At 40.2% G+C, this 21,409-nt stretch overlaps 2 protein-coding genes and 1 long non-coding RNA gene across 12 annotated transcripts in view; all 3 read left to right on the top strand.

The window, feature by feature from the left end:
- LOC135234929 (matrix metalloproteinase-9-like) overlaps positions 1-7,861 on the top strand; it is a 44,784-nt gene extending 36,923 nt beyond the window's left edge. Inside the window, exons 5-7 of the mRNA XM_064300067.1 lie at positions 4,810-4,960; positions 6,084-6,187; positions 6,554-7,861. Of these exons, the coding sequence (XP_064156137.1) occupies positions 4,810-4,960; positions 6,084-6,187; positions 6,554-6,678 (380 nt within the window). The 3' untranslated portion in view covers positions 6,679-7,861. The remainder of the gene's footprint in view (positions 1-4,809; positions 4,961-6,083; positions 6,188-6,553) is intronic.
- LOC135234928 (polymeric immunoglobulin receptor-like) overlaps positions 1-21,409 on the top strand; it is a 39,941-nt gene that overhangs the window by 9,579 nt on the left and 8,953 nt on the right. For 2 of the 10 annotated variants that reach the window (XM_064300064.1, XM_064300055.1), the window contains 4 exons: positions 17,254-17,586; positions 17,985-18,054; positions 18,397-18,491; positions 21,370-21,407. In XM_064300064.1, coding sequence (XP_064156134.1) covers positions 17,254-17,586; positions 17,985-18,054; positions 18,397-18,491; positions 21,370-21,407 — 536 coding nt within the window. Of the gene's footprint in view, positions 1-12,227; positions 12,377-15,714; positions 16,042-16,509; positions 16,819-17,253; positions 17,587-17,984; positions 18,056-18,396; positions 18,492-21,369; positions 21,408-21,409 lie in introns of those variants that run through there. The other 8 variants (XM_064300062.1, XM_064300058.1, XM_064300056.1 and 5 more) reach the window with 8 other exon arrangements.
- Positions 281-4,121, top strand: LOC135234930 (uncharacterized). The gene is made up of 3 exons (XR_010324240.1): positions 281-350; positions 436-747; positions 3,998-4,121. It is a non-coding gene; the product is annotated as an uncharacterized LOC135234930 (long non-coding RNA).

Here is a 21,409-nt window from a genome sequence, read left to right as displayed (position 1 = left end):
ATTTTAAATACTTTAACTTTTTAGACAGATGAGTAACTTGTACGACTTTTCTTCTTTCACGCGGCTGTTTTTTGATAAAAATTCTCAGGGGTATGCAGGGTGTTTTCAATTTCACAGTCATGGTCCAGACGTTTAAATTTTGAGCATTAAGACAACTTCTTGGTGAACGGCAAGAGGAAATATCATCACATAATCAGTTAAAAATAGTTAATAATAATTAAGCTTTATAAAATGGGGGAAATGCGACACAGGAAGCTAATTGAGTAGTACAGTACAGTGTGACACAGAGTACTGAGGAGCAGCCTGTAGTTTTCTGGATCCCGCTATCTTTATTCTGCTCCTCTTGTTAGGTAATTTACCCGCTAATTTCACAAATACCTGGAGCGACGGAACAGAAAGTAAAACATTAATCTCCCATGTGCCTTTTTCCCACAGGTTGTCACTTATCAAGGGGACAGGACAGAGTAGACGCATCAGGAACGGTTTTGCTGCGATTGCCTTTTGATCCGTATTTCAATAATTATGAAAAGTTCTGCTGCAGATTTTACCAAGGTGTTTGTCTTCCTTTTGTGGACAACAGAGGATATGCCGGTGACATCTACAAGGGAAGAATATCTCTAATCGAATACAACGGATGTATGGATGTGACAATCTGGAATATACAAAAGTCAGACAGTGGACTGTACCGATGTGCCATAACTGATTCACCCTATCACGTTTACAAGGACTTCATAGTTGTAATACCAGGTAAGGCCCGTATCGCTGAACAGCCTATGCTGATTATCTCAATGCCCATTCAAAGTGCTGTTGTCTCAGAAAAGTTTGTTACAGGAGCCAATCACAGCATTTCCGCTGATTCGGTTTCCTGGGTCTTTCATTATTATGAGAGTTATCTGCTTAAAAAATACTACTCGAGATTCATGTCCAAAATGACAGGGTACATAAAATATGTCTTAAAAATGTGTGAAAATGTATATATTTTCTCTTCAAATGTTTGAGAAAACATAATGTCAACCTTAACCTGCATTGCTTCAGTATATATCCAGCTGAATGTAAAAAAAAAGTTGTGTAAGTCGCTCTGGATAAGAGCATCTGCTAAATGCCTGTAAAGTAATGTAATGTAATTAGCAGTGATAGAAGAAGGACAGTCCAGATTAAAAAAAAGCTGTTTGCTGTTTGTGATTGAAATAAATCAATAGGGCTTGCTTTGAGTTTATTGTTTGTTGCTTTGAATATAATTGACAAATTATGTTGGCAATAAGGTTTATGTATGAACTCTTCCTTTTTCCCAAATAGTTTAGTTTCAGATACCAGGTGTCCACACTTTCAGCAGTCAGAAACCTATCAATTTCACCTACTGTATCATTCTGCAATAGGCCTATATTCATTTAAAATGTAAGGTCTTTCTAAATTTTACTCCCGAACATTGAATTTGAAATGGCACAATGAATATTAAGTTAAAGTGCAGATTCAACTTTAATATGAGTGTATTTACATCCATATTGGGTGCTCCCTGTTTGAATTACAGCCCTTTTTATCCATAGTTCCTCCCATTTAGATGACCGAAAGAAATTGGACAGTCGACTGCTCAGCTGTTTCTTATCCAATTGTGTTTTGTTGCATCATAAGTTAACACAAGCTACAAAATCTAAGAAAAGGTCTAGAGTTGATTCTAGGTGTGGCATCTGTATTTGGAGTATGTTGGTGTTATCTCTCAACATGAGCACTAAGGAAGTGTCAATACCAGTGTAGTCACCTTTAGGCTGAAAAATCTAAATTAATCCACCAAAGATGTCTCCAAAACAGTGGATGTGTCAAAAACATCTTTTCAACTGTCAAACAGATCAAGAACACTCATACACTACCATAAAGAGAAGACTACACTTGCATAACCTCGGAGTGTTCACCCCAAGATGAAAAGCACCAGTAAGACGAACAGAACAGAGCTTAGAGTTTGCATAAAAAGTACTTAATATTTATAGATGAGATGAGTACTAACCTGTAGCAAAGTGATTAAAAGATGAACATGTGGAAAAACGGAGGGAAAAGACCCAAAGCATCCCACCTCATCTGTGAAACATGGTGGAGGTAGTGTTATGGCTTGGGCATGTGTGGCTGCTGGTGGAACTGACTCACTTGTATTTACTGATGATGTGACTTCTGAAGTGCACATACACATCTTATCTGCCCAGGTCCAGGTCCAGGCATAATTGGATGCCACTTCACCTTGCAGTCAATGAGCCCAAAACCACTGCTCAAGCAACCAAGGAGTTTTTTCAGGGCCAAAGAGTAAATGTTTCTGACTGGCTAAGTCAATCGACCACCCTGAATCCAACTGAACATGTGTTTCACTTGCTGAAGACAAGACCGAAGCTAAAAATCCCCCAAAACAAACCGGAACTGAAGGTGGCTGCAGTACAGGCCTGGCAGAGCATCACCAGGGAAGGTCCCCAGCATCTGGTGATGTCTATGGCTTGCACACCCCCTAAAATGGGGGGACTACTCATAATTGCTGTAATTGCTACGCAGATCACCCAATATGGATGTAAATGTCTTCAAATTGGAGCTGACGGTCTGCACATTAACCTCATCTTCACTGATTAATTTCCAATCCAATGTGGTGGAGTACAGAGCCAAAACAACAGAAAAATCGTATCACTATCCAAATACTTATGGACTGCACTAGCATATGATGATTAAAAGCCCTGAAATGTGAATATGGGCTATTAATTATTCATGGCCAGCATTTTGCTTTTTCACCTTTGTCTCCACCATTTGAAATGGGCAATCATATTTTGACCAGCACTCATTGCTGAAACCGCTGCTGTCGATTCTCATACATCTCACTGCATACTTGTCTGCACTTGATTACTGTATAATGTTGAGTGCTGACAAGTCTGCGCCCTCCTCCAAAGCATGCAGTGCATTATCACAGCACAGTTCACAAGTCGGGCTCACACAGACAGCGGGACACCGAGGGGAAACAGGCAGGCTTGCAGGTGCCTGATCCCTCCCTTTCCGGGGTGACACTACACCCAGTTATTATGTCTCTCTGTGGAGCTGCCAGCCTCAGTCAACATGCCCATCTGTGTGCTAGAACAGTGCCTTTACAGGATGAGCCACCTCAGGGTGATTCACTTTCATTCACTTCAATTTCATTTGTGTACCACTTTATACAGAGAACTGTCACAAAGGCACTTTACAGAGTAGCAAGGCAAGAGACAGAGCAAAAAGAGCAAGCAGAGCAGACACCAGACCTGAACCCCCCAAATAGCTGTATATGAGGTAGAAAACTCCCAATGGGGAGAAAACCCTCAAAAGGTGACGAGAAAGAACTCCCCAATGGGAAGAAATCTCGAGAGTAGCCCGGCTATAGAGGGGGAGCCTATACTCCACTGGCCAGCCTGGTGTAAAGTAGCAGTAGAATGGAATGTAGCAGAAATGCTACAAGAACTGTTAGATTTTGTCAGGACAGAGATATCTGAGATTAAAGTTGCAAACCCAGCGTTGCAGTTTTTTAAATATATTTACCTTTGTGCATCTCCAGCACATGTGGTCTACACAGTCAGGTGTGCAAACCATCATTCTTATAATACAACACTTCAAAACGTGTAATAAACATTTGCATCAAAGCTGGAGATTGCATGTATTTTTCATTTTCCCTCATTACATAACAAAGAAATATGAATATTTCATTTGCAATTTCAAAATTGCTGCGATTTTAACTTTGCAGAGTAGGTTTTTCAAATGTTTTTTTTTTTTCAAGAACTCCATTGCTTTCAATTACCAGTAATGATTGTTACATCAACATTAGAATGTTCAGTTATGAACATTCTAATCACATATGTGTGATCTTACACCTTATAGGGTTAAAGCACATGCAGCGATGGTCCAAACTGTATCAGAAATACCCACATTCTCACTTACAGGACCAAAACCTGGCCCCGACCCCGTTCCTCCTACCCGTGCTGCAACTGTCCCCACCCCCACCGTGAAGACAATTCCCCGGACCACAACAAGTACTACACCTGCTCCTGTGGACCCCTCTCTGGATGCTTGCCGCGTGGACAAATTTGACACCATCACTCTGATCCAGCAGGAGCTGCACTTGTTCAAGGACGGGTAAGCTAGCAGCGGGAAAGGAGAACTGAAAGGGCTCTGCATCGTACCAACAAACTTGAGTGATCTGTACCCCACGAATTGGAGTCTGCCATTTCACAATTTGGCATTGGGAGGTCTTCGTAAGGCCAATGGTATAACTAAGGAAGGACTGTTGCAGGTGGAATTATTGTTTTAAGTTTGTCATAAGTCACTGTTAGTGAACTCTAGCAGATTGTGGACAGTTTATACAGAACATCTATTTTCACCAACATTCAGAAACAAAATCTTTTCATATTGCTTAATGTTTTAATTAATAGCACGTTTCACTGAGAATTCTCATGGATCTGCAGGAGTGTTTTCAAATTTTACCAGCATGTAAAGAGTTATAAAAAATCATATTGGACACAGGTCTGCTAAGGACACAGTGCAACAGCACACCCTTCACACAGACATGGGGTGATTGTGTTGGGTAACTCTTTACAATAAGGTCTCATGAATTGGCATTAACTAACGTAGCAGTTAACATGAATTCATGATGTACAAATACATTACCAAAGCAGTGCAGAATACATTTTCAGCAGTTTGTACTCTTTGTACAACTGCGTTAGTTAATGCCAGTGTGAGCTTACTGTAACGTGTTACCGAGCGCTATCCTGGGGAGAGTGCCTGCTTGTGTGCGGTTTAGGCTGACTCTGCTGCCCCCTGCAGGGCGCCGGGTGTGGGTGTACACTGGGAGCAGCATGCTGGAGCCCCACAGCCTGGAGAAGCTGGGCCTGCCTGGCAGCCTGGAGCGTGTGGAGGGAGCCCTGGAGAGGGGCAAGGGCAAGGCCCTGCTCTTCAGCGGGGAGAAATACTGGAGGTGAGGAGCCACAGAGCGGCAGCACTGCTAAGGCTTACTACTGACCAGATCTGGGTCAAGTAGGTTTTTATTTTGGATTCAAATACTTTTCTATACTTTACTTATCTTGTCTGGTGCATTGGAACCAATGAAATACTCTCAAAAAGTGCAAACCCCACCTTCTGGTCATATTGGCAGACTCAATTACCCAAGGCATGATCAGTAGAGGACAGAAAAGTATTTGAATCAAAAACAAATATGTATTTGACCCAGGTCTGCTACTGACACAGTCTGAGTGCAGCATTACCTGGACACTGCTAAAGTATACTACTGACACAGTATGAGTGCAGCGTTCTGTGGATGCAGTGCTGCTAAGGTTTACTACTGACACAGTCTGAGTGCAGCATTCTCTGGGCACTGCTAAGATTTACTACTGACACAGTCTGAGTGCAGCGTTCTCTGGGCACTGTGCTGCTATGGTTTACTACTGACACAGTCTGAGTGCTGCGTTCTCTTTGCACTGCTAAAGTTTACTACTGACACAGTCTGAGTGCTGCGTACTCTGGGCACTGCGAAGGTTTACTACTGACACAGTCTGAGTGCAGGGTTCTCTGGGCACTGTGGTGCTAAGGTTTACTACTGACACAGTCTGAGTGCTGCGTTCTCTGAATGCTTTTGTGGAGTGGGATCCATTGAAGTGAATGGGTCCCTTTCTAGCCTCATTAAAATCAGTTAGCCTACATTCCTTTCCACAGCAGCACACATTGTTGAGTTTCACAGTGAGCAGCGGCAAGTCTCAATCCGCGTGACTTTGGAACAGAAGAATGGCGTCTTTACACAGGGTCTCCACAGGGAAAGCTTGTGTAAAATCCTTTGATAGTGTATGATTACACACAGGGGAACCGTTATCAGCTCCCGGTGTGCTGGGTGGTCTGGGACTGCATACAGTTGGATGGATTGAATGAAAGTCCCATTTTAGACAAACTAAATCAATCAACCAAAAAAAAAAAAAAATCTTTAATTAACTAACCAAAATAATGACGAGAGCTGGAACAGACAGAGCTTTTGTGTAATACTGCAGGACCTGTATGTGTCTTATCGCTGCAACCTGTTCTCAATCGTTGTCACGCACTGCCATCTACAGGCTGGACGTAAAAACGCAGACCATCGACGAGGGCTACCCGCGCGATGTAGACCAGGACTTTGGAGATGTACCCATCGATGCTCACGATGTCTTCCTGTACAAAGGTGAGTATTCAAGTCCACAATTGAATCATAGGAGCAGAAAACTATTCACCATCACCTACGCTGTGGTAAAATTCCAGCAGATCACTGGTGATAATCATAAACATCTGTTTTCACCAATATTCAGAAACAAAAATCTTCTATTGCATATGGCTCAGTTAGTAACATTTTATGTTTAAAATTCTGTGGGATCTGCAGAAATATTAACCCATTTAATGCCATTTGCGTTAAGTTTCAAGTGACTTCTTTGACACCTGGCAGATATGGTGCACATAATGTGTACACAGAAAAGGTCATAGATTATAGAGGGAGAGTATGGGTAATTAGTGTACGATTAACCATTTAATGGTCTGCTGTGTGTCTCTGCAGGACACACCTACTTCTGCCGTGAAGGTTTCTATTGGAGGATGAACTCCCAAAAGCAGGTGGACCAGGTTGGCTACATCAAGTATGACGTTCTGAAGTGTTCTGTCCCCTCCCACCGCCATTGGTGAGGACGACTCCCCCCTTTGCAGATCTCTTCAGAATAATTAACTGGCGTTCAGCATTTTGTTACCCCTGTGGGACTTAACTGTGTCGTATCAGCTGAAAAGCCTGACGAGACAGTTTGAGAATGACACGTTGCACCTGCAATTCCTGAGGTTTGAAACATCGTCTTCGATGATATGAAATGGGAATATTTGGCCTCATGCTCAAGGCTATTTCAGAACAGTGGTAACCAACCCTACGTCCTGTAGGTTTTCACTCCCACTCTAGCAAAGCACACCTCTTTCAACAGCTAGAGGTCTTGTTCAGCTGCTTATCAGTAGTGTGCCAAATTAGGGTTGGAATGAAAACCTGTTTGATCTCCAGAAACAGGGTTGGTTACCAATGTTTCAGAACATAGCACTTGAAATAAAATAGTTTTTTATCTGTTCTTTTAAAGTCAAGATTTTGTTGTGTGTCACTTTGAAAGGTACAGTGACACATTACCACATACTTTTTTTGTATTGTTTTGCACAATTATATATCACTGTGATTTAACAGTGGACATTGCCTGTCACAACCATCAGGCTCTCTGGTTGGTCACAAAAACAATGCACCATAATATGTGAATGAACTTTTTTCTCACATACTACCACATGTCTGATTCATGGCAATATTAAGTATTTCTAAATTTATACATGTGACCAAATATGTGTTTTTGGATGAAACACAAAGACCAAAGAGCAAAAATAATTCAAATCTGTGAATAACAATTTCGCAATAATGTTGCAAATTATTAATCTGACTATCATTGACATTTTCAGTAGTGGTGAGAAAGTTAAATCATCAATTCTTACAAATATGTACCTACATGTTGATTAATAATTCTTATTGTTTGTACTGGAATTAAAGTTTCTAATTCAGCAGACCGAATTCTCGGTCTGTTTCTACTGCTTTTAACCTGTTTGCCTGGAGCAAACTCATAAGTCATTTGTGTCTGCTTTGAAAGCCTTGATTATTTAAATTGTTTATTTTATATTATTTGAGTCTTATCATAAGCATTTATTCTTGTTATGCTCATGAAATGAAAACTGCCTCAATGCACTGGAAGGCACATTAGAATCTCAGTCCAACATTAAGTTATTTTATAGCTCAAGGGAAATGTTGTCACTATGTAGAACTGCAAGTTCAATAAACAAGCCATTTAAATACCTACTGTGTCTGCTGTGATTATATCTACTCTACGGCCAGCTCGAATGGCCGCAACAAACAAAGTCCAAATGTACCAAAAACAGACAGACACTGATCTAAAAACACAAACTCAGACATGTATCAATCTAAAACACAAACTAAAACAAACGAAACCCACAAAGTTCACAAAATAAAAGAGTCTTCACAAAAACCTACCACACACAAAAAGAAACCCCAAAGAAGATCTCCCCAGCCTCATACTGCAGGGCTTATATTGGGCCGCAGGCAGGTGGAGGCAATCAAGCAATTAAGCAATTAGGTATTACCTCCACCTGCACTACCCAGGCAAGCAAAGGCTGGGGAAGTAACACTACCTTTAATTATGAATAAAAATGAAAAACAGGAAATGCATAATTATTATTAATTATTAACAGGGTTCATACACTTTTTCACCAATGATTTCCAATGACTTTTCCATGACTTCTCCACAACCTTTAACTGAATTTCCATGACCAAAACAAATGACTTTATCTCTGCGGGACGATTTAAAATTATTTATTGTAACACTAAGTAAACTTAGGTCTGCATCTGAAACATATGGTGCCTCTCTAAAACAAATAAACACCAGACAGACACACTTAGATACATTCTCTCATATTTTAATTCGAATAGTTTAACTTTTTTGTCAATGTCTCAAACAGGGCTCGAAATTGCGACCATTTTGGTCCGTACGAACCCTGTATTAATGATTATTGATAATAAACAAACCATAGCACTACTACAACAGCAATATAAAGTCATTTAATAGTGTGCTGGTGCTGTGCCATTGCATGTGGTCAGTACAGTCTGTATGCACTGTGGCATAGAGTCTATCAGAGTCTGGAATTCTGCAGAATGACATCACTTTTCCACAGGAAAGTCAAGAAACTCACAGTTAGTTGGTGGAACTGGAGAAAGCTATATCAGGTGCCATTGCAAAATATGTACTGTAAATATTAAACATGGTTCAGATCATGTGACTGTAAAGGCCATATGGGTCATATCAGTGTTCTTCTCCTCAAACCACTGGGGTAACGTTTTGTGTCGCATACGCTCCCGAAATTTAATCTGTGCGACCTCGAAATATAATTAGGAATTTTTTTGCGAGTGCAAATAATTGTTCTGGTGCGACCTTTTTTTTTTCTTTTTCGAGTCGAACGTCTCTTTCTCTGTACATTCGCTAGTTAGTACACTCAGTATGTGCCTTGTGAGCTGACGGTGACCCTTCTAACCAATCGTGAGCTTGACATTCTTACCTTTAATGCTGATTTTAAATAGGTTAATATTAGCCTTCAATCACCCCTTTCGCTGCACTCCACTGTCACGCGACACAGAGAGCTAACGCGTTAACTAATGTTACCTGAAGACAAAAGTTTATGTTCAATCTATTAGCGTTATCGAAAGCTGAAAAGTTGAAGCGAAAGATTACGGCATTTTTTTAAAAATGATAACGTAGTGTTTTGTGTAGCGACCTGGTTGAAACAGCTAATTTCTCCGATGCAGTTTACTGGAGGTTGATTTAATTAGTGGTATTAATGTGACGAGAAGCGCTTTGTCGTTTGAATGCATAACACGCAATTGCTTGAAGATTCGACACATTTTAGGCGTGACAGTTTAACTGTTACTTGTAAACCATACTGTTATATTGTCGTTTATCAATAAAAAATCGATTGCACATATTGTTGGTGCTCCTTACATTTTGGTGGGTGCTCCTAACTTTTTGAAGTTGGGAGCACCAGTGCTACCAAGTAAAAAAGTTGATTTCGAGCCCTGATATATTATTGAAGCTGCACTTCCCTGGCATACTGTCGGCACAGTAGGGCCTACGTTTACTAACTGCTACATTAGCAGAAGCGTGCCTGTTGGGCGTGCCTGTAAACAGACTGAGCCAGACCGAATTAACTTCTCTCACCACCAAAATACCGGGAAGGTTACGTGCCAGTTTACGTTTTATTACTATACATACTATTTTTATGATTGGATTAATTAGTAATTATATTTGATGCAACTTTAGCTATATTTCCATTACTTTTACAAAACTTTTCAAAAAATATTATTTTCCATAACTTTTCCAGGGCCTGGAAATTGCATTTTAAATTTCAATGACTTTTCCAGGTTTTTCATGACCGTACGAACCCTGTATTAATGATTATTGATAATAAACAAACCATAGCACTACTACAACAGCAATATAAAGTCATTTAATAGTGTGCTGGTGCTGTGCCATTGCATGTGGTCAGTACAGTCTGTATGCACTGTGGCATAGAGTCTATCAGAGTCTGGAATTCTGCAGAATGACATCACTTTTCCACAGGAAAGTCAAGAAACTCACAGTTAGTTGGTGGAACTGGAGAAAGCTATATCAGGTGCCATTGCAAAATATGTACTGTAAATATTAAACATGGTTCAGATCATGTGACTGTAAAGGCCATATGGGTCATATCAGTGTTCTTCTCCTCAAACCACTGGGGTAACGTTTTGTGTCAACACACACACACACACACAAGCACACGCACACACACACACACACACACACACAGATGCTCACGCACACACACACACACACAAGCACACACGCACACGCACACACACACACACACACACACACACACACAGATGCTCACACACTCGCACACGCACACACACACATACAAAGCAGACACACAGATGTTCACACACTCACACACACACACACGCACACACGCACACACACACACACACACACACACACACACATATACAGATGAACACACACACACACATATACACGCAGAAATCCCCACCTCACGCTCTTTACATTGCTAAACATCTGCTGTCTTCAAAATGCCTCTCGTTTCCATTTAATGACCTCCAGGGGTTTAGCTGCTAGCTAGCCATGCCTAGTTTCTAAATTTCAGTGAAGTTTTGCTGGTCACATGCTGTAATTTGCTAGCACATCTTTGAAAATCACACTGAGGGGCACTCGGTCCTGTCCAAGTAAATCCCAAATAGGTTAACTGGCCATCATACTTGGTTTGGTGCCGGTGCTTTGAAGCTGTGGTGCCTCTGCTCTAAAAAACCTCTCCATGTTGCTTAGCTAGCTCGCCTGCAGATGGTTCCTTGGAGACTGCAGACTGACGTAGTAACATTAGAACAAGCCAAGCCAAAATCTAGAGGCCCTCTGGCCTCTAGATTTTCCTAACAGCAGGCTAGTCCAAAAGGGACAGACAGTTCAAAATTGAGAGCCTCTCAAAACAACTGGTGATTTCATTTTCACAGTAATGTGTCAGTTTATTTATTGGTTTAGCACCTTTTCTGTATTGCCTGTTCATTAGTTAAATCATGTGAGTGAGTCTGCTGTGTGTTTGTGTCTATTCACCCTCCCCTCTCTGTGCCTCCCTTGCAGCTCTCTGGCACCCCCCTGAGGAGGCCTGCCTCACACTTTTAAATCCTCTGCCCTTGTTAAATTAACGTTTCACTTTAAACCAAAAACATGCAACATGATAACATGATAAACTACTGAACTTCTGTTAGAAAGGGAAAAAAAATGGATAATTTACATTTTTTCATGAATAATTATTTTTCTTTTTTCATTTCTCAGTTACAACATAGTTTTACTTAGAGTACTGTGATAGAATTCTGTAAGCATAGCCTTGAATATTTGATGTGTGAAAACACACATTTAACGGAGAGAGAGAGAGAAAGAGAGGGAGACAGAGAGAGAGAGAGAGAGAGAGAGAAAGGGGGGGAAACAGAGAGAGAGAGGAGACAGTGGCTCACTTAAACAACATGAAATGGTCCATCACACATTGAAACAGAATGTTGTGCAGATTACTGGACATAATAAAATTGATAGGGGAGTGTCCAAAAGAACCAAATGATGCCTAATGAGTCCACATTTACACCCAAGTACAGCTTACTGCTCAAGAGTAACCAAGCGTAACCAAACTCAAGAGTACAACTGTGATTCACACACACACGCAAACACACACACACACACACGTACATGCGCCCACAAATGTTACCACATCATAAACACCAGCTCAAATGAGTCATTCAGAGAACTGGTAGTGTGATAATATCTTTGGTTGTTTGAGAAAATATCTCTGATAATTGAACAATTATAATTAGGATCTGCCCATCACTATTTTGGAAATTATGTACAGTACAAAAATGCTGAAATATAGTTAAAATTGTGTATGCTGTATTATACATACACAGTCGCTAAATGTTGCATATGAGCAGGTCAAGGCTGTAGTTAAAAGAGTTAACGTGGTGAATAAAAGCACCAGACTCCCAGGTCTCTTGTGCCAGCTCGAGCTTAAACCTGCACTCACATCCTTGCCACAGTTGCATTTCCTTCCCTTCACTCGGGTCATGACAGATGCCACAGATCCAGCTAAAAACAGGAAGGACACAGACCATTTCTGTTTCTTTCAGATACACACTCCAAAACAGAAGCGTCGCCTTCAGATCCAGCAGCAATGAGGCTGGCTTTGGTCCTCTCCTTCCTCTCAGGTAAACACGCACATCTCTGTTTTACTCTCATTCTGATTGGCTGATGCAATCCATTATTATAAAACAGGAGCGTGGTGGACTGATTAGTGTTAGTTTCCGCTGTACCAGGGTTTTAATCAACCACTGAGTTTTATCCACGCAATGAATGCTGAGCAGAAATGTGGAAACTTAAAGAGAACGTGGTTAACATAATCTCATAAAAAATATGTTTTCAACGTACAAAAATGCCAAGTTACTCACACATACAAGACCAGTCCAGGCCTGCCATTAAAAGTGTTGATATCAAAATGACGCCAAGTTACGGTACTACAAACAATATAGGCTATCTTGCCTCACCGAAATTAAATAAGATGTATTCCAAAGCAATACTACCCAATATTTCCTCAATTCTTTCAAGTCACTTGGCCCTGTGTGTATAAGCATGCACTAGATGGACAGGCCAAACATATGTGTCTGGATGGCTCTCTCACAGTCAGGATTGATTGTATATGTCCAATTTGTATTGGTATGTATGTATTTCGCTGCCCAGCCTTTCTGTTGCGTGAATGATAGTATGTTTCTGGGTATAAGTGTGTGTTCTTAAATGTGAATGTAACATGCTGTGAGGGAAATGTTCCCACGGGGATAAAGAAGTTCTCTATGTATGTATGTACGTATTTTACATGCAGTATTTATTGTACGTAGCAAATATACAATAACTTGTACATGTACTCAAATTCAGTTCAGAAGCAAGTATAAACATGTTTTCTGGACAAATATACTTCCTGTAGTTACTCACCAGCAGTTTTGTACATGAATTTCAATGTGTTCCGTTAGGCAATTTGAAATATTTGAGTATTTGATCTGACAAAAAGTTTGCATGACATTGTAAAATGGTAAGATTACAAAACACAGGGCCAAGTAACTTGAAAGAATTGAGGAAATATTGGGTAGCATTGCTTTGGAATACATCTTATTTAATTTCGGTGAGGCAAGATAGCCTATATTGTTTGTAGTACCGTAACTTGGCGTCATTTTGATATCAATACTTTTAATGGCAGGCCTGGACTGGTCTTGTATGTGTGAGTAACTTGGCATTTTTGTACGTTGAAAACGTGTTTTTTATGAGATATCATTTCTTTTTGCAAAGCGTTTTATTATGAGAGCAATAAATGCAAAGTGACCCTGTAAGAAACGGTTGTGGATTATGGCTATCCCTGTGTGAATTTGTACAGTCTGATGAGTGTGTACCGTTTAGCAGTTTCGGTTTGCTATATATGTAAAACAGTGGCTGTGACAAAGGGTGCGGTGGCATAAGTGTAAATGCATAAGCAGCGCAGGTGAAATATGGCGAGTGTATGTACTCACGGAATTGACGGCCATCCAACGAGCCTTGATTGACAAAAGAATCAGCAAGCCCGTAGAATTAGAGCTCCCCAGGTCACAACTTGTATACCCTTCTGTCCTGCTCCATTGTCTGTTATTTCGTAGAGATGCACTTTTAGTGTTTGTAAGGTTTATAAGGCATTTTGATCGGCTTATCTGCAGGTAGGAATCCTCTTCGCTGTTTTGCTAAGCTAGAACCGGAAAAGTTGATAGTGGAGAATAGGAGCAGACGCATATGTCCCAGCAGGGTTTGCATATGAGAAAATAATGACAGTGTGAGATAAATTAGGAGAAATTATGAAATTTCGTAGTTGAAACTATATGTTTTTAGCAGAATGGGCATGTAGGTGAAGGGTGACATGATCACAGACTATAGTGCGAAGTAAATGAAGTGACCATGAGCGAGCTTAGTTTTCTTATGGAATGGTATATATAACAGTCTGTAAAAAGTACTGATTGTTAAAGTGGAGGGTTAAGTAACATGTGAAATCTCTTACACTTATGTGCTTTTGTCATGTTCAGTACTAGCAGTTATAATTATGAGTGAGTCGTGAATTGAAATGTAATGTTTTAATGGGGAGTTGCAGAACGTACATAGAGAACAGGGCGAGGTAACATGAATGTGGAAACGTGGCGTTTGCTGATAAGGTTTTGTAGGGTAGCCAAGTGAATAAATATAGTTAGTAGAAATAGCACAGTGGTGAACTGGTGTAACTTTTTTAATAAAAGGAATACATTTTCCGTCATGAAATGCATATCGGTGGCCGTGAGTGAGTTTTGGTAAAGCAAATATAAGCGTAAGAAAATGTTAGTGTAAAAGAGGAAATTATCTGCCTGAGGGCGAGGCGGGATTCAATCCTTCAACCAGAGTTTTACCAGCGTGTGACTTTGTTAGTGCAGCACCATGACATAGCTGTGCAATGCGTAAAATATCATTAGCAAACCTGTCCGTGGTTTTAAAGAATACAGGCGAGTAAGCACAGAAGAGCTCCCTTTGAATCCATATGGCTCTGCAATATTGTAGCCGGTTAATAACTGAACATGCAGACGGTATGTCATAATGCAGTGTATAAGCTCGGTGAACGGCGGGTAGATATGGTGCAAAAGCAATAATTGAGAAGTAGTAGACAATTATTAGTGAGGGTAAAAGCAGGTTGAAGAAACGTGTTCCTAGCTGGGCTGAACCTAGAACCCTGTATTCCCAAGACTGTACTCTTGCCCACTAGGCCACAGACAGACTAGCTGTTTAAACTGAAAATGCTTCAGAGTAAAAAGGTATGGGTATTTTGCGTGTGTATGCGCGTTTTTGATTGGGTCGTGTAGGTGAAGATTTGGCTGGTGTCGGTAAAGTGTCCAATAGGGAGACGTGTTGTTAGTGGGATAGGCGGTAGGAAAAATAAGAATGAGAAGAAGAAGAAGACGAAGAAGAAGAAGAAGAAGAAGGAGAAAACGCAAAATCCCCTTAGTTTGGGGCTTTATTGTGTGGACATGTGAAGTTGTTTATGAAATATGTCTGTTGAAATGGGGTCAGAATGTACAGAATTTAATGTTTTTAAGGGCTGAGTGTCTGTGGCTGTTGTGGTTATTTCTGTGGGGAACCCTGAAAAGTGCCAAACTCTCGGTGCTGTATAGGTATGGGGCATGCCCCCGCCAAGGCGTAACTTGGCGGGATGGCATACCTGCCATACCAATACATGTGTTTATATAAAACTGTAAATGTTCTGTAATAGCTGTGTTCAGCAATGTGCCGGATATAAGCTGAAATATGCTATTAATGGGTTGGGCATAATTCATGGTGAACACATTCATAACATGTAAATTAATGTTGTTATAACATATGTGCATAGTGTCTATGGTGAAGCATTAATCTGAAATGTTTTTCTGTGCCATTGTACTGAGGAGCCTTGCTCTAGTGATAAAATGGCTACACTACACTTAAGCATTATCATAAAACATTTCTTCTGCTTTTTTAGGAGCCTACTCTGCTGTTGTCTGGGGTCCAGGGGAGGTGAGGGTCTTGGTGGGTGACAGTGTGACTGTCCCCTGTAGATATACAGATTATGATAAGAATGAGAAATACTGGTGCAAAGAAAATATACTAAGTCATTGTAGCATTTTAGTGAAGACTGGTGGCACCACCAAAGACGAAAGAATGTCGATTAGAGATAATAAAACAGACAGAGTGTTCTCTGTAACTATGAAGAATGTGAGAGAGAAGGACGATGGATGGCATCAGTGTGGAATATCAATCCCGGGAAGGATCGATGAATTGAGTCCAGTGTACATCAGTGTCAATAAAGGTATTTTTCATTAATCCCTTTCATAGCGCTAAGTATGACAGGAATTGACTTTTGAGTTGAGAATATTAAGGCCCGTAACATAAAGTTTTTGGTAATTACAGAAAACCTTAATATGAAGCTATAGTATACTGTAAGTGCACGGTGCACAATGTATATGTTGCATATGAATAATATGCTAATTAATTTAATATAAATTTTTTTATACAAAAAAATCCCCCTGATTCATAATCGATTTGGAACAACAGTAGTTGTATTTTGTTACATGTTATATGAATAAGTGGTGTAAAAATAAAAAACATGCACCTTTTTAGTGAAGTAATGTTACAATCTGGTGAGGTTCCATTTCAGAAGGAAAATAATTTTCTTTTTCTTTTTTGGCTAAAGCACAATGCTCAATATACTATGATGGAATTCTGTAATCAGACACTTATATGTTTAATTCTGTATTTTTTCATATTTCATTCTCAGTCCAGGCTCCACAGAGGGTGATAAGCCAAACCAAAGGAAACGTAACAGTCCGGTGTAAATATCACAAATCATACACTGACCATGTCAAATACTGGTGCAAAGAAAACCTTCTACTTCCGTGTTCCACCCTGGTGAAGACTGGGGGCTCAAATACTCAGAGCCGGATCTCTATCAGAGATGATAAAGCAGAGGGAGCATTTTACATCACAATGACGGACCTCACCAAGGATGATCAGGGGTCTTATATGTGTGGGATATCAAAAACTTTCTTTGATGAAAGAGTCCCGGTGTATGTTCAAGTGAATGAAGGTATGGAGCAATCAAAACAGTGTTAATTCCTGTAGCATTTATTATCAGTGTAATGAATTTGAGCCTTTTGTTAATATTGTCAAGAAATCCAAAACAAAATATCATTAGCAAATAGAGATAGGTGAGAAAATATGTATATTGATTTGAATCAGATAGCAACTCCAATACTGAGTAATATGTTTCAGGTGATGGGCACAGCACAGTAAACTGTTAAATCAGCTCTGGCAGAGTGCATATGGTCCCTATTGGACTCATTATGTGCTCTATTAGAGTATAATTAACACTGGACATTTTACTGTGTGGGACTGGTTCACAACATGAGGGAAAAGACAGCCGTTTTAAAGAAGCATTTCAGACTATAGGAAACGGAGCTAATTTATTCACACTATGGTAATCAAGTGTTTTTCTTTTCACACATTTTTTAAATTCCTCTAGGTGCGACCATACCATATCTCTGGGGCCCGGTGAATGTAACTGGGCAAGCATCCAGAAGTAAAACAATCAGATGTCAGTATTCTGCAGATTACACCGATAGTCTTAAATACTGGTGTAAAAAAGCTGGTGTGGATGGGTGCAGCCCTGTGGTGAACACTGAAAATAAAGAAAGAGAAGACAGAACCCAGATCAGAGATGACCCTTCCAACAGACAGTTCCTGATCACCATCAGAAGCCTCACAGCACAGGACACTGGCGTGTACTATTGTGGAGTGAAGGGACATTCCTCCCTCAGTGACAGTCGGGTTCCGGTGCACCTGAATGTTGAAGCAGGTAAGGGTGCTCACACTGCATCATGGGTATCTGGATGCTTTAAGTCAAATGGTAAATGGACTGCATTTATATAGCGCTTTTATCCAAAGCGCTTTACAATTGATGCCTCTCATTCGCCAGAGCAGTTAGGGGTTAGGGGTTAGGTGTCTTGCTCAAGGACACTTCGACATGCCCAGGGCGGGGTTTGAACCGGCAACCCTCCGACTGCCAGACAATCGGTCTTACCTCCTGAGCTATGTCGCCCCTTGTTTTGAAATTCTTTGAAACATATCTAATTTCCAATATTGCTCTTTAGGATATTTCTGCATTGCAGAGATACGAAACTAAAAGATTTTTTTTTTTTTAAAGTCCATCATGTAAACGCTGGTTTTGTTCTTTGAAAAAAAATTATGTAACAGGAGAAACAGAAAAAGGAAATAGAATTTCGACAGAAAAACCAGAGGGATCAACATTCCCAAAGAATTCCCCGTAAGTAAACCACAATCAAAAATAAGATAGAAAAATAGTAGTTTAAGTGTTAAACAGTGCAGAAAATGTGTATGTATTATTTAAAATTTTATGTGAATTATATACCAATGTTAGCAAGGTACTCTCAAAATAAGTCCGAAATTTTTCTTTACATCTGTGATAAACTTGAACATCAACGTAACCAACAGCACAGAAGGATGACCCCAAACAAAGCTTTCTCCATTTATGACTGCTGCACATGAACATGCTGACATGACAGATCATGTGTCTGTCAGAGAGTCTGTCTCTCTGGAGGAAAAGTGCCTCACTCTTATTGGTTGCCTGGTATTTCCTCCCTGATAGGGATTCTTCATCCCTGCTGCCCACTCTCGCCATTTCCGCCGGAGCTCTTCTGCTGCTCTGCTGTGTGGCCGCTGGCGTTGGATGGAAGATCAAACGTGAGTTAATCCTCATCGGACAGCAGCTGTCTATTTTCAACATGAAAAGCACCTGTGACTGCTTCCTCTTTTTGGTGGCAGCGCTGATTTTGACTTCTCTTAGAAGCATTTGTCTGGTGTGTGATGGCCACTCCAATACTTTCACTTTGTTGTCTTCAAGCCATTTTGTTACAAATTTGGAGGCATGCTTAGGATCATTCAGTTAGAAGACCCAGTTGCAACCGAGTTATAACTTTCTAGCAGATGTCTTGAGGTGTTGCTTCAGTATTTCTAGGTTATCCTCATTCCTCATGAAGCCATCTATTTTCTGAAGTGCACCAGTCCTTTTCCAGCCAAACACCCCCGTAACATGAGGCTGCCACCCCCATGCTTCACAGTCGGGATGGTGTTCTTGGATTAAAAGCCTCACCCTTTCTCCTCCATACATAGCGCTGACCATTATGGCCAAACAGTTCAATTTTTGTTTCATCTGACCAGAGAACACTCCTCCAAAATGCTAGGTCTTCATCTTGGTGATCAGCTGCAAACTTCATTCTAGCTTTTTTATTCTGGTCTTGGAGTAGGGGCTTCTTCCTTTCATAACAGCCATGGTGATGTGGGAGTCTCTTAATGGTGGATGTAGATACATTTGTACCTGATGCCTCCAACTCCTCCACCAGTTCCTTTGTTGTTGTCTTGGGGTACAGTTAAACCAAAGTTTGTTCAGCCCTGGGAGTTAATGCCTGCCTCCTTTCTGAATGATGCAGTGTCTGTGTGGTCCCAACATTTTTATATTTGTATACAATTGTTTGTACAGATGGCCATGGTACCTTCAGTTGTTTGGAAATTGCTTCTAAGAAGGAACTGGACTTGTGGAGGTCCACTTTTTTTCTTTTTTCTTTCTCAGGCCTTGGCTGAGTTGCTTGGATTTTTTCATGGTATCAAGGGCAAAAAGGCAGTGGCTCTGAAGGTGGGGACTTAAATACAGCCACGGGTGCCAATTAACTCCCAATTAACTCTTAATTATGACAATTTACCAATCAGAAGCTTCTAAAAAGTCATTACATCAATTTCTCGAATCTTTCAGACTGTTTAAAGAGACAGTCAACTTGGTGTATGTAAACGTTTGACCCACTGTAATTCTGATACAAGGAATTAAAGCTGAAATGAATCAGTCTCTAATCAATTGTTTTCAAAATGATCTCTGATGTGAACAAAGTAGATGCCCTAATTGATTGCCAAAGAAATGTTTGAACATGAAATGTGCGGATCGTGAAAAACTGAGTCTAAATCTTTAGCCAGGTATGCAAACTTGCCTAACTGTAGCTGTGTGAACTTGATTGTCTGGAGGCACAAGTTGGAATTGAGATGTCTTTCGGGAGTATATCTAAAGTTTAAAATACTAGCATTTAGAATTCTTTTTATATGCTACCATTACAGATACTGTCGAGCCAAACTAGTGAACAACACATTTTCAAAGAGGAAGTGGTAACCATATCTTGACTAATTCTCTTCCTCAGAATAAAACATGCAACTGTCATGTCGCCTGTTTCTGTAAAGACCAAGCTCTGAAAATCTTCACAGGCCTATAATTGGTACAGAATGGAGCGATATACTGTATAACACAGACTCACCAATATTCAACTTGTTCCTCTCCCTTCATTTTCTTAACAAAGTGTAAGAACTCTTGTCAGGAGTTTCAAGACTTTTTCAGCCAAAAATCACACCCTAATCAGTAAAGACATTACACGGATTTGTTCCACGATCAAACAGTTTCCTTTTCTGAGTTATGTATTATTCTCCAAAGTCCAGCTCTCTTAGTTACGTTGCTAAATATTCCGTCAAGTTTTCGCTTAGAAGGCAAGCTTCCATAGAAAACTCACTGAGAGGACCCGTCAGTTATATTCACTTTTATTATGTATGGAGTTTATCCAATTGAACACAGAAAACCCCTGTGTTAATCAAGTGGCTTCCTGATACATTACAGTGCACTGCACTTAATTCATTTCAAAGGTAGTCTTGAAAAAACAGCTTTATTTTCCTGAGTAGCCGAACAGAGGCTACAGTTACCATATTCAGCCAATGCGTACTGTACTTACTGTGTTCGACCAGTTGACTCTGCATGTCCATAACTATCTACAGTAAATGCTTCTAGATAATGGAAACAAATAAGTTGTCATGTCATCTTTATTTCTTTCTCTCTGTGCTCCCACCTCCGTAGACGTCAGAGTTGTGTAGGCTACTGTTCTCCCCATGTCACGTTAAGTAGGCTAGCCTCGTTTTAATGGTGCTTTGTAGTCAAGGTTGCCAGGTGCCGCTTTCATTCTCCTACCATTGAGTCAAAATCCCGTATCTGAAACTGTTTTCACAGATATGTATCTGGCAACAACCTGTCGTTCATGTTAACCTTTATATATGTAACGGGGGAAACTTTCGCCAGCATTCTTCCCGCCGAGTCACTGCCAACCATTAATGACCACTTTTGGAGCCAAGGTTCTCTATCTCATACAGATTTTCACCCATTTTCAATTTCGGATTAAAAGCATATATATATATATATATATATTTTTTTTTTTTTTTAATTCACAGAAAATGATGAACCTGGAGCACACAATATCAATTATAACAGTACATCACATGGTCACAGTATAATGATATCATGGTCACTTGGCCACATTAATTAATAATGACAACAAAAATAGAAATTTCAGTGTTCTATATGGAGATAAGTCTCTGATGAGACTACAAAATCTGTGGTTATATTGTTAGAGAGCATCTTCAAACAATACGACTTACAGCTATTTGTACAGAAACAGTACTTGTGGAATTAAGGGGTACCACTGCTGCTTGGTGTGTACAAACCTGCAGTCACATGACTCTGACTCCCATTTCGTTTCAGGTAAAATAAGACCAGCTGTGGAAGACAAAAAGGAAAAGGT

This window comes from Anguilla rostrata, chromosome 11 (genome assembly GCF_018555375.3).
Source record: "Anguilla rostrata isolate EN2019 chromosome 11, ASM1855537v3, whole genome shotgun sequence".
Lineage (NCBI taxonomy): Eukaryota > Metazoa > Chordata > Actinopteri > Anguilliformes > Anguillidae > Anguilla > Anguilla rostrata.
This window is presented reverse-complemented; position numbering and strand designations above follow the sequence as displayed.